Genomic DNA, 17,297 nt, shown 5'->3' on the forward strand with positions numbered 1-17,297 from the left:
CCTACCGTTCTGCTGGGCTTCCGATTCCATCAGGACTGAAGGCCCATTCTACCAGAGACGTGGGTGTGTCCTGGGCATTACGGCACCAGGCTACGGCTCAGCAGGTGTGCCAGGCGGCTACCTGGTCGAGTCTGCACACTTTCACCAAGCATTATCAGGTGCATACCTACGCTTCGGCGGATGCCAGCCTAGGTAGACAAGTCCTTCAGGCGGCGGTGGCCCACCTGTAGGAAAGGGCTGTTTGACGGCCCTATCACGAGGTATTCTTTTACCCACCCAGGGACTGCTTTTGGACGTCCCAATTGTCTGGGTCTCCCAATTAGGAGCGACAAAGAAGAAGGGAATTTTGTTTACTTACCGTAAATTCCTTTTCTTCTAGCTCCAATTGGGAGACCCAGCACCCGCCCTGTTTTCTTAGGGATTTTGTGTTTTCGGGTGCACATGTTGTTCATGTTGAAGAGTTCAGTTCTCCGATGTTGTTCCTCGGATTGAATTTGTCTTTAAAACAGTTATTGGCTTTCCTCCTTCTTGCTTTTGCACTAAAACTGAGGAGCCCGTGATCCCACGGGGGGGTGTATAGCCAGAAGGGGAGGGGCCTTACACTTTTTAGTGTAATACTTTGTGTGGCCTCCGGAGGCAGTAGCTATACACCCCAATTGTCTGGGTCTCCCAATTGGAGCTAGAAGAAAAGGAATTTACGGTAAGTAAACAAAATTCCCTTCTTCACCAATGTATTGAAAAGAAAAGAAAAAAAAAAGATCGGATCCCTATAATCCACTTTGGACGTCCCACGTCGACTCTGGACCTTCTAGAATATGGGGGACACGTTCAGGGATCATGTCCCCCATTTTCTAGGAGTGCAGACCCTCCATTTGAGGAGAGTGGGTGCAAAGAATCTGCACCCACCCTCCCCGGGTCACAGCTGCAAAGTGCCGAGCGGCAGCAGCAGCAGCTAGCGCAGCTCTCTGAACACAGGAAGCTGAGCTCCGCTGCTCTGCACATGTGACCGCACTGACCGGCGTCTGCTGTGAAGGAGGAGGGATCGCGGGGGATGAAGGCTGGAAAAGGTACTGGGGAACACCGGGAGGGATAAGGGGTGACCCGGCAGGGCCCAGGGAGCAGGTTTCTGTCGCATGTGTTATGGCACATGCGACACAAACCAGAGAAAAAGGGTGATTGCGGGCGGCGCGCTGCTGTGCTCGCCGGTGCGCGCCGCCATCTTGGATTTTCGGGAGGGGGTTGGGGATCGGGGGGCACTTTGGCGACACCGGGCGACCGGGTGGGGATCGGGGAAGAGATTTATCTCCCATCTGACATGTTTGATCATGCCAGATGGGAGATAAATCATTTTTTACCGGCGCTGTCATTTACTGTAACCTGATGATCGGTATACGGTGTATACCGGTCATCACGTGAGCGGGGACCGGAAAAACTGGCCCGGATCATGATCTCCAGGGTCTCAGCTACCCCCGGTAGCTGCCCGGAGATTTTCTGACGCTGGGGGAGCTATTCACTTATTTCTGCCTGCCGTTTATAAACGGCGGATCAGAATAAGGACCTGATTCTGCCGCCGTTTATCTCCGTAAGGCTGTCTTAATGAGGTTAATGCTCCTAACAACATAAATAAAAACATAGTAACCCGTAACGTGTCAGACGGCACAAGACTTTATTAAAGAGATTGTCCACTACTTTAACATTAATAACCTTTCCTTAGGATAGGTCACCAATGTCTGACTGGTCGGGGTCCGGCACCTGGCAATCCTGCCAATTCCCTACACTAGGGGCCGGTGGTGGCAGGTGGCCGGAAGTGCTCAGTTCTGGATCTGCTCCGTCTTCTGATAGTGGCAGCAGTCTCCTATTAAAATCAATGAGGTGGATGTGCAGTACCCGGCCGCGGACACCATCAGAGGACTGAGCAGATCCAGAAATAAGCATTTCCGGACACCTGCACCATAATCAGCTGATCAGTGGGGGTCCCATTGCGCTCACATCAGAAGCAATGCACAAGTGGGACCCAGGCCTAATGATAAGACCTAGTCAGTATCACAAATAAACATTTACATTCAGGTACCTTTATAGATGATGTTGTCTGAGTCATTTCTTTCTATTCTTCATCTTGTCCTGACGCAATGATGACTTTCACATTCACATCTCGTCTCTGCAGATTTCCATCTTCTCCGGTCTTCTGCAGCACATCCCGACATGATGCCCCTAAAATAGCAGAAAGATTATAATACTTCTACTTAAAAATATCTGCCCTATACAGTGCCCCAGCATAAATAATGGCCCCAGTATTCTCTGCACAAAATATGACCCACACTGTCCCTCTTATGGTACATGCCCTCCATATTCCCTCTTTCCAAACTGAGCCTACTGTTTACAGTGTCCTTTAGGCCCCCTTCACACGTCCGTGAAAAACACGCACGTGTTACGGGCCGTTTTTCGGGTCCGTGTCCCGTTTTTGTGTCCGTTTTTATGGTCCGTGTGGCACCTGTGTGAATTGCGTATGCTAGCCGTGTTTGTGTGCAGAACGTCCGTGTGTGCGTGTGGAATTAACGTGTATGTGTACGTGTAATGTCCGTGTGTAATGTCCGTGTGTGTGATGCACAATGTCGTTTATAAATGTCGGCTGACAGCAGACAGAGTTGCGCGATGAGAATGAACTCGGGTGAACTTCACCCGACTTCATCCTTATACCGCGGCTCTGTCTGTGTTGAGTACTGATTAGCGGTCACCTGTGAAGGATTCACCGGTGACCGCTAATCCCCCGAGTGACTGAAGTGTCCCCCCCTCTCTCATACTCACCGATCCCCGATCACCGGTGCTGCACGGCATTCACACTGCTGCGGCGGCTTTTACTATTTTGAAAAAGCCGGCCGCTCATTAAACAATCTCCTATTCCCTGCTTTCCCCGCCCACCGGTGCCTATGATTGGTTACAGTGAGACACGCCCCCACGCTGAGTGACAGGTGTCACACTGCACCCAATCACAGCAGCCGGTGGGCGTGTCTATACTGTGCAGTAAAATAAATAAATAAATAATTAAAAAAAAACGGCGTGCGGTTCCCCCCAATTTTAATGCCAGCCAGATAAAGCCATACGGCTGAAGGCTGGTATTCTCAGGATGGGGAGCTCCACGTTATGGGGAGCCCCCCACCCTAACAATATCAGTCAGCAGCCGCCCAGAATTGCTGCATACATTATATGCGACAGTTCTGGGGCTGTACCCGGCTCTTCCCGATTTGCCCTGGTGCTTTGGTAAATCGGGGTAATAAGGAGTTATTGGCAGCCCATAGCTGCCAATAAGTCCTAGATTAATCATGTCAGGCGTCTATGAGACACCCTCCATGATTAATCTGTAAGTTACAGTAAATAAACACACACACACCAGAAAAAATCCTTTATTAGAAATAAAAACACACACACATTCCCTGGTTCACCACTTTAATCATCCCCGAAAAAGCCCTCCATGTCCGGCGTCATCCAGGATGCTCCAGCGTCGCATCCAGCGCTGCTGCATGGAGGTGACAGGAGCTGCAGAAGACACCGCCGCTCCGGTCACCTCCACGCAGCTAATGAAGACAGCCGTGCGATCAGCTGAGCTGTCACAGAGGTTACCCGCTGTCACTGGATCCAGTGACAGCGGGTAACCTCTGTGACAGCTCAGCTGATCGCACGGCTGTCTTCATTAGCTGCGTGGAGGTGACCGGAGCGGCGGTGTCTTCTGCAGCTCCTGTCACCTCCATGCAGCAGCGCTGGATGCGACGCTGGAGCATCCTGGATGACGCCGGACATGGAGGGCTTTTTCGGGGATGATTAAAGTGGTGAACCAGGGAATGTGTGTGTGTTTTTATTTCTAATAAAGGATTTTTTCTGGTGTGTGTGTGTGTGTTTATTTACTGTAACTTACAGATTAATCATGGAGGGTGTCTCATAGACGCCTGACATGATTTAATCTAGGACTTATTGGCAGCTATGGGCTGCCAATAACTCCTTATTACCCCGATTTGCCAAAGCACCAGGGCAAATCGGGAAGAGCCGGGTACAGCCCCAGAACTGTCGCATATAATGTATGCGGCAATTCTGGGCGGCTGCTGACTGATATTGTTAGGGTGGGGGGCTCCCCATAACGTGGAGCTCCCCATCCTGAGAATACCAGCCTTCAGCCGTATGGCTTTATCTGGCTGGCATTAAAATTGGGGGGAACCGCACGCCGTTTTTTTTTAATTATTTATTTATTTATTTTACTGCACAGTATAGACACGCCCACCGGCTGCTGTGATTGGGTGCAGTGTGACACCTGTCACTCAGCGTGGGGGCGTGTCTCACTGTAACCAATCATAGGCGCCGGTGGGCGGGGAAAGCAGGGAATAGGAGATTGTGTTTAATGGGCGGCCGGCTTTTTCAAAATAGTAAAAGCCGCCGCAGCAGTGTGAATGCCGTGCAGCGCTGCGCCGGAGATCGGGGAACGGTAAGTATGAGAGAGGGGGGGAAACTGACCGACAGACTGTGAGAGAGGGACAGACAGACAGAGAGACCGACAGAGAGACTGACCGACGGACTCAGGGAGATTGACGGACATACACAGAAATAGAAAGAATAGCCGACATCACTAGAAATAAAAACACCAAACGGACACGGACTATAGGTAGATGCATACGTGTTTACTAACGTGTGTGCACATACCCATAGACTTTCATTGTGTCCACGTGTGCGTGCTCCGTGCAGATAACGGACATGCATCCGTGCCAAACGCAAACACATATGGATCACGGACACGCACACACGGACATAATGAAATAACGGACGTGTGACCACAATCATAGATTAACATTGGTGCACGTTTGGCCGTGTCTCCGGTATATACGGAAACGGACCAAACACGCACGTGTATCACGGACGTGTGAAGGGAGCCTTACACTGTGTCCCCTTATACTGCACCGTCTTTATACTGTGCCCTCATCACACTCCCCCCTCCTTGCTGTAACCTCACACTGTCCTCCCATTCTGCCTCCTCTCCATACCACCCCCTCCACTACCCAGTCTTTATTCTGTGCCCCTCACATTCTTCTCATCCCTTCCTGTCTCCTCACTACCTCGTGTGTGTCCATATACTTTTCCACCTCACTCCCCATCCTGCCCACTTGCTCCTCATACCATGTCCCCATCACTCTTTATTCTGTGTCCTCAAAATTTCTTTCCACTTTGCTCCACATCCTCTGTCCCCATGCATGAAACCTCATCCTCTCTGTCCCCATGCATGAAACCTCATCCTCTCTGTCCCCATGCATGAAACCTCATCCTCTCTGTCCCCATGCATGAAACCTCATCCTCTCTGTCCCCATGCATGAAACCTCATCCTCTCTGTCCCCATGCATGAAACCTCATCCTCTCTGTCCCCATGCATGAAACCTCATCCTCTCTGTCCCCATGCATGAAACCTCATCCTCTCTGTCCCCATGCATGAAACCTCATCCTCTCTCTCCCCATGCATGAAACCTCATCCTCTCTCTCCCCATGCATGAAACCTCATCCTCTCTCTCCCCATGCATCACCCATCATCCTCTCTCTCCCCATGCATCACCCATCATCCTCTCTCCCCCATGCATGAAACCTCATCCTCTCTCTCCCCATGCATGAAACCTCATCCTCTCTCCCCATGCATCACCCATCATCCTCTCTCTCCCCATGCATGAAACTTCATCCTCTCTCTCCATGTATGAAACCTCATCCTCTCTCTCCCCATACTCTGTCCACAGATAGTTCCCTCCCCCATCCATACTGTGTATATACATATTGCCCCCCCCCCCCATAGTGTGTGCACAGATGGTTCAATTCACCCACCCTCTGTCCCCCCCATAGTGTGTGCACAGATGGTTTCCTCCCCCATACTGTTTCATAAATACTCCCCTCTTACCCCATAATGTTCCTCTGTCCATGTCTTCAGCTCCACAGTGGAGCACTTAAGCGTTTCTCTGCCGCCTCCACGCTGCGGCGCTGGCTTCCGGGTCAGCAGTCTGATCAGCTGACCTGATCACATGGCAGCCGTCGCGCTGACACGGAAGTCAGCGCCGGCGTCACCGCTTCAATTGTCCTCGCGTTTCACAGACACAAGGAAAATTGCAGTGGGAGCCACGCGCTGCAGCTTCTATGAGTGCGGCTGTCAGTGTGACAGCTGCGCTCAGAATAGGGGCTCCCACCTGGCAGACATCCACACCGCTGCATCAGGCAGCCCGACAGCGCCCCCTAGAGACGCCTCTGGCTTGTGCCTTCGCTCCACATGGCTAATTTGTATAGTTTACAAATTAGCCATGTGGACAAGAGCCAGAGGCGTTACGGGTTACTATATCAAGAAATGCTGCCTGATGATAAAACATACAGATCAGATCTCCACCTCTCATATCGGCATATATCTTTATCAAGACATATACATCAAGACCATCAATATTACCTACATGTAAAAATTTTAAGATGCTACAGTACACACAAAAAAAGGTGTATAAATGGAAGTGTTTAACAAAATGAATTCCAGAGCTAAATATTTAGTCAGTCGCTTCATATGAAAATAGCACCGATTTTAAAGATTTTTGAGTTACACAGAAAACCAGATGGTTAAAAATCCTATAGTTGGTAGAAAAAATAAAAATAAAAAATGCTGTCAGTATTATAAGCAAGAAAATCATGTATGCTACATAAACTAAATTTCACTGGTTCCATAATAGCAGAGGAAAAACCTATGTGAATGGTGACACAAAAATGGTCAAAATCCGTTTGATGTGAACAAGCGACAATAATTAACTGTGCATATATAACAAACAAAATGGCAAAAGCTGTTCAAAAAAGGCATCAGGTCTGACCTTCTGTATTAACCCTGTAAAAAATGTGGCCTGAGAGGAAAAAAAAGGGTTTAACAATACTATGAATGTTATAAACAAAAAATATCTTATCTGCTGCCTAAACTGAGTTTAGGTTTAGCTAGTTCAATAATAGAGGAAAACCCTCTGTTCCAGAAACATTTCTGTGTGGTGACACATTCCATATCAAAATCCGCTAGGTGTGAACAGGTGGCGATAATTGTATGTGCATAATACCCAAGATAACAAAAACAATTCAGTAAAAGAGCAGCAGGTCAGAGCTTTTGTTTAACCCTGTAGGAAATGAAGTATTCATTTTAAATATCAAGAGTGCTTCCTGATAATGAAGCATGTGGATCTGATCCCCACCTCTTAAGGTACCGTCATACTAAGCGATGCTCCAGCGATTCCCACCAGCAAGCTGACCTGGCAGGGATTGCTGGAGCTTTGCTACACGGGTTGCTGGTGAGCTGTCACACAGGCAGATCTCACCAGCAACCAGTGACCAGCCCCCAGCCAGCAGCGACGCGTGGAAGCGATGCTGCGCTTGGTAACTAAGGTAAATATCGGGTAACCAACCCGATATTTACCTTGGTTACCAGCGCACACCGCTTAGCGCTGGCTCCATGCACACCTAGCCACAGTACACATCGGGTTAATTACCCGATGTGTAGTTTGGCTATGTGTGCAGGGAGCAGGGAGCCGGCACTGACAGCGTGAGAGCGGCGGACGCTGGTAACGAAGGTAAATATCAGGTAACCAAGGAAAGGGCTTCTTGGTTACCCGATGTTTACCGTAGTTACCAGCATCCGCAGAAGTCGGCTCCATGCTCACTGCACATTTAGTTGTTGATCTGTCGCTGTCACACACATCGCTGTGTGCTTCACAGCGGGAGAGCAACAACTAAAAAATGGTCCAGGACATTCAGCAACAACCAACAACCTCACAGCAGGGGCCAGGTTGTTGCTGGATGTCACACACAGCGACATCACTAGCAACATCGCTGCTACGTCACAAAAGTCGTGCCTCAGCAGCGATGTTGCTAGCGATGTTGCTTAATGTGACGGTACCTTTACGTCAACATGTATCTTTTTCAAAGCATGTACCTCAAGGCCATCGGTATTGCCTTGATGTATAAATTTAAAATGTTGTGATGCACTGGAAGGGGAACGAGTAGAAGTGTTTTTGATATCGTATATATGATCAGCAATTCTGGTGCGTAACGCACGACTCTTGGAACCAGCATATTGCAGAAGGCATTTGTTGCAGATGATAATGTAAACAAAGTCCTCTCCACAGTTCAAAAAATTTTCATTATCAAAAAGAACATTAGTAGCAGTGGCCAAAATGGATTTCTTATTAGACATGAATGGACAAAGCCCACATGTTTTTTTTTTTTTTGCCACATCTATAAGACCCTGTGGTGGACCACCAACTGCGATATGCAGTTTTTTTTTTCTTGAAAAAACTTTTGTATGATCAGCAGGGGAAATGGCTCCTCCCACAGTGGAGTCCCTTTTGGAAACCAAATTGATTCCAGAACTGAGTATTTTATTAGTCCTTTCATCTGAAGATAGCACTGGTAAGTATTTTTTTTTAATGATATCAACCTGATGATAATTAATGCTATAGTTGGTAGAAAATGTGACCTGAGAGGAAGGGTAAGGCTGGGGCCACACGGGGCACTACTGCGATGCTCGCATGAGACTCGGCTCGCTCTGGCAGCACAGCAGGAGCCGAGTATCATGCTAGTATCCCTGCGACTGCGGTCCGACTGCGAGCGGACCTCAGCTGTAGGGGGCGGACCGGCTCTCAGGAGGGGCGGGCCAGTGCTGAGGAGGAGCGGGCCGGCACGGAGTAGAGGGAGGGATTTCTCTCCCTCTCTCCTCCGTAGCCGGCTATTGCGATTCTCGCTCTGCACGCGCAGTACACCAGTGTACTGCGAGTGCAGTGCGATTTTTTTTTTTTTTTTTTTTTTTTTTTTTTTTTTTTCCTTCCTTCTCTCTCGCCACATTCACTTGAATGGGTGCGAGAGAAAAGAGTCTTGTATTACAGTATTGCTGTGTTTTTCCAAAAATAAGACACTGTCTTATATTATTTTTTTGCCCCCCAAAAAAGCACTAGGGCTTAGATCCTCCCCCCACTTCCCAGGAGACTCATACTCACCAGACCAGGACGTCTGCGTGGTTCCAAGGTCCTCCTGTGATCTCCGGTCGGTGCTGCACACCTTCCTACCTTGCTGCTAGCTGACATACTGACACATACAGCAGATCGCAGTCACACACAGCAGATCACACACACACACACACACACACACACACACAGCCGATCGCAGGCACACACAGCCGATCGCAGAAAAACAGACGATCGCAGACTCACACACACACACACACAGCACTTACGACAGCAGGGGATGAGAGCAAGTCACGTGTCCGGCCGCAGGTCCTGTTCGTTGCGCTCCACTGCACTGGTCTCAGGATTCTCCCGGTGAGAAGAGATCGGTGTCGCTGGATGAGATGAGTGTGAATGCGATCAGGTGTGTGTGTGTGTGTGTGTGTGTGTGTGTGCTGATGTGTGTAGATGTGTGATCACTGCAGGTCCTGCTGTTGTGTATAGTGAAGTGTCCTGCAGTATCTTTATCTTTTTTAGCTGCACGGACACTTCATTATTGATCCGCGACTAGGGCTTATTTTCGGGGGATGGCTTATATTCAAGCCTTTCTCCGAAAATACTGAAAATCCCTGCTAGGGCTTATTTTTGGGGGAGGTCTTATTTTTGGAAAAACACGGTACAATCGCAACATGTTGCGATTGTTTTCTCGGTCCGATTAGGGCTGAGAAAATAATCGCTCGTGTGCTGACACACAGGCTAGAATTGGTCCGAGTGGAATGTGATGTTTTATCGCACTCCACTCGCAGCGATTTTTCTCGCCGTGTGGCTTAGGCCTTAGTGTTATAGGCAAGAAGATCGTCTGCTATGTAAACTGACTTTAGATTTGGCTCGTTCAATAATGACCGAGGAAAAACCTCCTGTTTCTGTATGGTAACACAGTCATTGTCAAAACCTGCTTGGTGTGAACAGGCACGTTTGGCCCGAACAAATTCTCCCACAGGCAAGTTGTCTTTAACATGTCCGGGATGACACTAGCGGCGTGCAGCATAGAGTTGCCTGCCACTGATTTACGATATAAGGAACAAGAAACCTTGCCGGTGGTAGAAGAGCCAGTCAAAGTGAGATCCAGATAAGCAATTTTGTGAGAATCAACATTATAAGTGAAAAAAAATATTAAATTGATTATTATTATTCAGATAATCGATGAATACAGGCACCAATTCAATGTAACCATTCCAAACAATCAATCAATATATCTAAAATAATAAACAATTTGTTCCGAAAAAGGGCTAATATCGTTGTAGATATAACAGTCCACTAATTCACTGAAAATGGTTAAATCTGCAGCAAGAGTCAATCTCTCTTCCTCCTCTCTCCTCCCCCCTCAGTAAAATATTTCCTCAATTTTCTTCTAAGGCAGTTCTTGCGTGTCAGCACTGGCTCTCCCAGTGTCATGCAATCCCTGCTTCCAATGAGCGCTGGCTTCACTCTTCCGATTGACAAATCCTACATCTGGAGAAAGCGAGAGCGCAGCCACAGCTCTCGCATCGTCTGGTTGCCAATTAGGCCCATAGGAGGGGAAAATAAAGCCAGCGCTGATCGGTCACAGGGATTCCGTGATGAGTAATAGTCACACAAGCCCCGGGAGAGTCAGTGGTGACACAACTGGAACGGCATCTGAGATGAGTATAGCTGTTATTTTCCTGTGGAAAACAGGGATCGAGTGAGTCTATGTTGTCCAAATAGTCAACAACCCTGTTAATGTGAACAGAGTAGTGATGTGTCGGTCGTGAACGATCCGACAGAAAGATCCGGCTCCCTGCAGTGACTGACAGGAGCCGGATCACCAAAGTGAGCCACTAAAATTGCTAAACTGCTGTTTTTCCCGCTGAAACCCCACCCACCCGCATCTAAACACCGCCCACTTAGCGATCTAATTGATCCCTTGTAAGTGGGCGGGGTTTAGCCACGGGTGGGCGTGGTTTCAGCGGCATCACTATAATCTTATTAAATATGTGTTCACCCCAGGTGAACACATTTAAGGAGCCGAGAACGATTCGAATGAGCCGACTCTTTCTGGTGAGCGGAGCCATGTGAACCTGATCACCAAAAAGAGCTGGACTGCCCATTACTGACCAGAGGCTAACATTATGAAGCTGGATATACCTTTCTAGTTACGTCTTGCTTTAACTTTGTTACTGTTTTTGCCATTCTAGCTATGCGAATTCCATGTTTTTGCTTAAGACATTCTCTAAACTACTTATTAATTAAAAGTGTTTGATGCCACACCTCCCATGAATTGCTCTTCTACATGACTTTGTGTTATCTTTTACATCTAGGACATAAATGATTGTAAATTGTGTTACATTACTCCAGATTAAGCATTACATTTATTTTTTTTTATGACGTTGGCTGAATTTACACTGCATTTCTTTATTATTAACCTGTGAAAGCTGGTGCCATCACCTGAGAACTTAGCAAACCGCTTGTTCATCAGTTGTAATGATCTTTAAGTTTGTCGGCAGCACATTGAACTGTGCATGGTATGTCCACACATGGATGGTGTTACTATCTGTGCACATTGAAGTGCAGTCTAAAGGCTTATAGATGATGCCCTGTCAGTAGTGATTAGTCGTGAGTAGTGATAGTCAGTAGTAGGGAGCCTCGCCCGTGCATTTTGTAAAGATCGAGTTTGGGTTCTGAGATAACGCAAACTTGCATCCTAATACCGAACTTGGACTTTACAGTTGTGATGGGGCTGGGGGGGTTGTAAAATAAATAATATAGTTAATAATAAACATTGTCATTATAATTACAGGTCCCGTGACGTGTCCTGCAGACTCTGTCTCCCAGCCGCTTCTGCTACCGGGTCCAATCATTGCTGTGTCCCCGGGTAACCACCACTGACTGCAGGACCTTCCATGACGTCATAGCCATGTGACCAGTCTGGTATGAATGTTGTACAGACATTGGGTTATAGACAGGTCACATGGCTATGACATCACGGAAGGTCCTGTAGCCCACGTGGTATCAACATTCACACCAGAATGGAGGTTACCGGGGGGGGCGCAGCTGACCGACCTCAGCTGTGCACTCGGGTGAAGTCTCTGAGTGCTCTCGGCTGAGTCTTTGTGAGCAGACCTGTGTTTGTCTCCTCACACAGATGTAGCAGAGCTGAAGATGTTCACCCGCCATTGGACTACGTTGGAGGGTTTTATTGAGTAATAAAGGAGTCCTAAATGTCTTCTTCTGTTTTATTTTCAACAAATTATTTTTTTCTGTTTTTTGTTTGTCTTTTATTTTAACTGTAAAATATAATCAGATGCTGTCAGAGTTGGGCGTCTGTGATTGGATGCTGGAGCAACCTGAAACCAGCCAATACATTGTAGTATCTAGAATGTATGGGCAGATTGCAGGTTACTCCAACAGCCAATCACAGACGCCCATTTTGCGTGACAGTGTCTGTGATGGGCTGTTGGGTCCCTCACACACAGTGTAAAAATAAATAATTTTAAAAAATGACGTAGCGCTCCGCAGTATTTTTGATTCTTAGCACAGCTAAAGCGGACGGCTATAAGCTGCCACTCCCATCTACCTGGCTTTACCTTGGCTGGCAATCAAAATACAGGAAGCCCAATAATTAGTTTTTTTTTTAATTATTTTTGTTAAAAAAAAAAAAAAAATATGCGTGAGCTCCCGCCATAATTGGATCGCTAGTCACGTAAAACCAGGCGGCTTGAGGCTCGGATTCTCAGCTCGGTAAGGCCCAATCGTTCTGGGCCCCCCCACACTAAAAACCGCAGCCGCCCCTGGAAATGGCGCATTGTTTCTTAGCGCCATTTGTAAGCTCTTTACCCAGCTCGTCCAGCGGCCCTGATGGCGGTGGCATGCTGGGTAATAAAGGGGTTAATACCAGCTTTATATTCTCAGCTGGTACTAAGCCCATAATTCATGGTGTCACACCAAATTAGTCATGGCGTCCATGAATTTCTAGTAAACAGTAAAAAAAAAACAAAAGAAAAAAACACTTTTTTTTTATTAGACAAAACGAAAAAGAAAAAAACCAGGCGCCATCTTTTATTATAAAAAAAAAATAAAAATTCTTAGTCCAACGTAGTCCACAGCTCTGCTTCATCGCTCTGTACAGCAATACATGGAAATACATTCAGCCGACCCGCCTGTCAGGAGATTGTGCGCCATGCCGGGTGATACCAATGCAAGACTCGCATAGTGATAGTCAAAGTTCAAGTCGAGTCCATGAGCCATGGACTTGGGTGAACCCTTATGTCACAGTGAACACGGCCGAAAACAGCGTTTTTTTTGTTTTTAATAACCCATGTGGAGGTTTAGCAAGCTTCCCTTATCATTTAGTGAAAAGTCAGACCACTCTGTCATCATGTTGCTGTCCAAATTTTTCATGGACCGCAACATAGACTTAAATGGTCCGTGACCAGAACCAGAAATGTGTTTTTTTTTTTTTTGTTTTTTTTTTTTCTTTCTTTCCCCCAGACACACAAATGTACGGACATGTGAACAGACCCAAAGGCTGTAAGGGTATGTGCATATGCCATCTGTGTCGGGGGTACGCTGTGTAAAGGTACCGTCACACTAAGCGACGCACCAGCGATCTGACCTGGCGGGGATCGCTGGAGCGTCGCAACATGGTCGCTGGTGAGCTGTCAAACAGGCAGATCTCCTCAGAGATCAGCCACCAGCGACCCATGTAACGACGCTGTGCTTCGCAACCATGGTACACATCGGGTTACTAAGCAAAGCGCTTTGCTTATAGTTAACTGATGTGTACCTTGGCTACTTGTGCAGGGAGCCGGCTTCTAGAAGCTGCGGACGCTGGTAACCAAGATAAATATCGGGTAACCAAGCAAAGCTCTGCTTGGTTACCTGATGTGTACCTTGGTTACCAGCGTCCGCAGAAGCCGGCTCCCTGTTCCCTGCGCATTCAGATTGTTGCTCTCTCGCTGTTAAACACAGCGATGTGTGCTTCACAGCGGAAGAGCCACAACTAAAAAATGGTCCAGGACATTTAGAAACGACCGGCGACCTCACAGCAGGGGCCAGGTCGTTGCTGGATGTCACACACAGCGACATCGCTAGCAACATCGCTGTTGCGTCACAAAAACCGTGACTCAGCAGTGATGTCGCTTTACTCGCCTAAAAAAGTGCTAAGTAAACAATAAAAGGAATGAACATTTGCATGGAAATGTGAAAACCACTTGCTGTTCATATGTTCAGTCTTTTGAGCTTCTTTTAACCTCTTAATGTCTGTAATGAAGAGAAGCGGTTTAAAGAAATGACCTGATCATTGTTCAGGTAAGGCTGTCTTGGAAAACCCTGCAAACAAAATAAAGAAATCACTGGGGAGCCCTAAAAGACGGCAGATGCCTAGTGCAAAATTTAGTATTTGAAGACCATATTCATCAACCACTTTCCATAGATAATACAGGATCCCGCCAAACCTCAGTATAGGAAAGAGATTCAAGGTATTTTCTGAGTATAATTTTTAAATATTTTTTCTTCATAAATAATGTCCGATCTGAGGTACACTTTTAAATGTTGCTGGTTATAAGTTACCAAACAAGAATCTATTGGGCTTTATAGGAAGGTGGGGAGACCTCCAGTTTCTAAAGTTTTAATGTCTTTGTTACAGGAGCGCAGTGAAGATCTTGCTACCATGGAAACTATAAACAATGGGAAATCCATCTTAGAGGCTCGGGTGGATATTGAGATTTCTTGGCAGACTTTGGAGTATTATGCAGGACTTGCTGGGAGCATGGCTGGTAAGACCACTCTGAATGGATATGTAATCATATAAAAATACCATTATTTAGAACCTCTGTGAACATGTATAGAAATGGTATGATACATCCAAGTGCCACATGGTGGGTCGGTAGAAAGTTGACGCGTTTCGACCGCGACAGTCTTAGTTGGGACGGTTGAAACGTGTCAACTTACTACCAACTCACTTTTTGGTACTGTATTGCTACTCCGTTAGTTATTATTTGAGATATATATATATATATATATATATATATATATATATATATATATATATATATATATATATATATATATATATATATATATATATATATATATATATATATATATATATATATATATATATATATATATATATATATATATATTTCTTTTTTAATCAATACTGCAGGGAAAAACGCACCCCAGCAAAGTCTATGATAATCCTGACTTGCTGTGCACACGCTGCTTCTTTTTTCCTTGCAGATTTTGTTGCTGAAAGAAGCGATATGTCAATTGTTTTTTTTTTTTTGTTTTTTTTTTTTTCTGTGTTTCTATAATCCACTACAATGTTTTACCACTACAGTGGATTATAGCGCAGCACTTCGCCTCACACACCATGCCTACAGCATGGTTTGTGATGCTCTCCATAGCTCAGTAATCCAGGGTCGTCATGGTGACAACCCAGGGTTGCCATGGCAGTGATCAGGTCCCTGTGATCGCATTACAGGGACCCAATCGCCAGGGAGAGGTAAGTGATTCCTCTCCCTGCCTCCTGCATGCTGTAATTGAATTGATCGTACCATTCAGGGGCGTAAACTGCCGGGAACGGCGCGGGCACAGCTCCGGACAGTGAGAGCCGGGTCCCAGCTGTAAGATCAGCCAGAGATCCGTCGGCAATCACAGGAGTACGGTGTCTGAACCCCTGTGATCATCATGAATAAAAAAACACAAAAAAAACAAAAACACACACAAAAAAGCAGGGAAAAAACGGATATTTTTTTCAGCTGCTTTTTTTCCTGCAAACACCATGCTTTTTTTATGTGCAGAAAAGAAGCACATAAAAAAGCAACGTGTGAACATAGACTTATAAACGGGTTTTTAGTTGTTTAATCAATCCAAGCAGCGGATTAAAAAAGAATGCGAAATATAAAGAAATGATTTGTGCCTCCTCCTTGCTTGATGCAAATCTAATTAATCTGAATCCATTCTTAGTAGAATGTTAGGCTACTTTCACACATCCGGTTTTTGCTCTGCGGCACAATACGGCGCTCTGCAGAAAAACCGCAACCGTTTTTTTTGCCGCCGGTTGCGGTTTTTCTTGCATAGACTTACATTAGTGCCGTATTGTGCCGCATGGGCCTGCGTTCGGTCCGGTTTTTGCCGCATGCGGCAGATTTAGCCGATGCCGCGGCCGGATGGAACGTTGCCTGCAACGTTTTTTGCTCCGGCAAAAAAACCACATCGCGCCGCATCCGGCCGCTGCGGCGCATTTTTCAATGCATGCCTATGGACGCCGGATGCGGCGCAATGCGGAAAAAAACGCATCCGGCCGCTGCATGCGGTTTCTTCCACTGCGCATGCTCAGTAGCGTGCCGCAACCGGAAAAAAACGGACCGGCCGCATGTAAAAACTTATGCGAAGGATGCAGTGTTTTCACCGCATCCGTTGCATAGGTTTCACAGCCGAATTGAGCCGCACGACTCAAACCGGATGTGTGAAAGTAGCCTTATGGGTCACCTTATGGCAATTACAATTCCTTTCACCAAATTTTTCATGTTGAACTGGAAACAATGTAATCATGGCTGCAGAGCTGATTACAACTTTTTTTTGCCTCTGTTGTGGAGATATCAGCAAAGTCTTTGGCACCTAAAGAGTTAACTTATTTTAAAAGTGAGTGTTATCAGTCAGTTTTCACTGAGGTGTATACTACTTATCCCTATATGATGCTGGCGAATCATAAGCAGGCAGCAAAACTCAAAAGAAAGCACATGCCTCCACCATAGCTTAGAGCAGGGGTCTCAAACTCGGCTGGGTGTTTGGGCCGCAAAGAGGAAAAAAAATAATTTGGGGGGCCGCATTCTTTGCAGGACAAAGTGACATCTTAATTGGTACCATATATATATATTTTTTTTTTTTTTACACACCTTTGGATCACTGATTTTGAACATTTTTCACTTGTATATTATAACAAATGTGCACATTCTTTTAAATATTAAAAAAAAATAAAAATTGGATGGTAAAAAAAGGCATGCATTATTGAGGTTTTTTTTTGTTTTTTTTTTTTTTTTACAATTTATCCCTTTCTTGTAACTAATAGTGTTACAATTAGCACTATATAGAGATTTTGGCCAACATCTTTTAGTAATGTTCCCCATCTTGTTGTAATGTGCCCATCCTTGTCCCCTTGTAGTACAGTAATGTGCTCTTCCTTGTCCCCATCTTATCGTAATGTGCCCATCCTGTAGCAATGTGTTCATCCTTGTCCCCATCTTATAGTAATGTTCCCCATACTTGTCCCCTTGTAGCAATCTCCCTATCCTGTAGTACTGTCCC

The 17,297-nt window shown here is 46.2% G+C and overlaps 1 protein-coding gene across 1 annotated transcript in view; it reads left to right on the plus strand.

Annotated features, from left to right (window-relative positions):
* The window catches only part of ALDH9A1 (aldehyde dehydrogenase 9 family member A1), an 80,094-nt gene that overhangs the window by 17,897 nt on the left and 44,900 nt on the right, over positions 1 to 17,297 (plus strand). The window contains exon 2 of the mRNA XM_075321977.1: positions 14,632 to 14,761. Coding sequence (XP_075178092.1) covers positions 14,632 to 14,761 — 130 coding nt within the window. The remainder of the gene's footprint in view (positions 1 to 14,631; positions 14,762 to 17,297) is intronic.

Source organism: Anomaloglossus baeobatrachus, chromosome 8, assembly GCF_048569485.1.
Source record: "Anomaloglossus baeobatrachus isolate aAnoBae1 chromosome 8, aAnoBae1.hap1, whole genome shotgun sequence".
NCBI lineage: Eukaryota > Metazoa > Chordata > Amphibia > Anura > Aromobatidae > Anomaloglossus > Anomaloglossus baeobatrachus.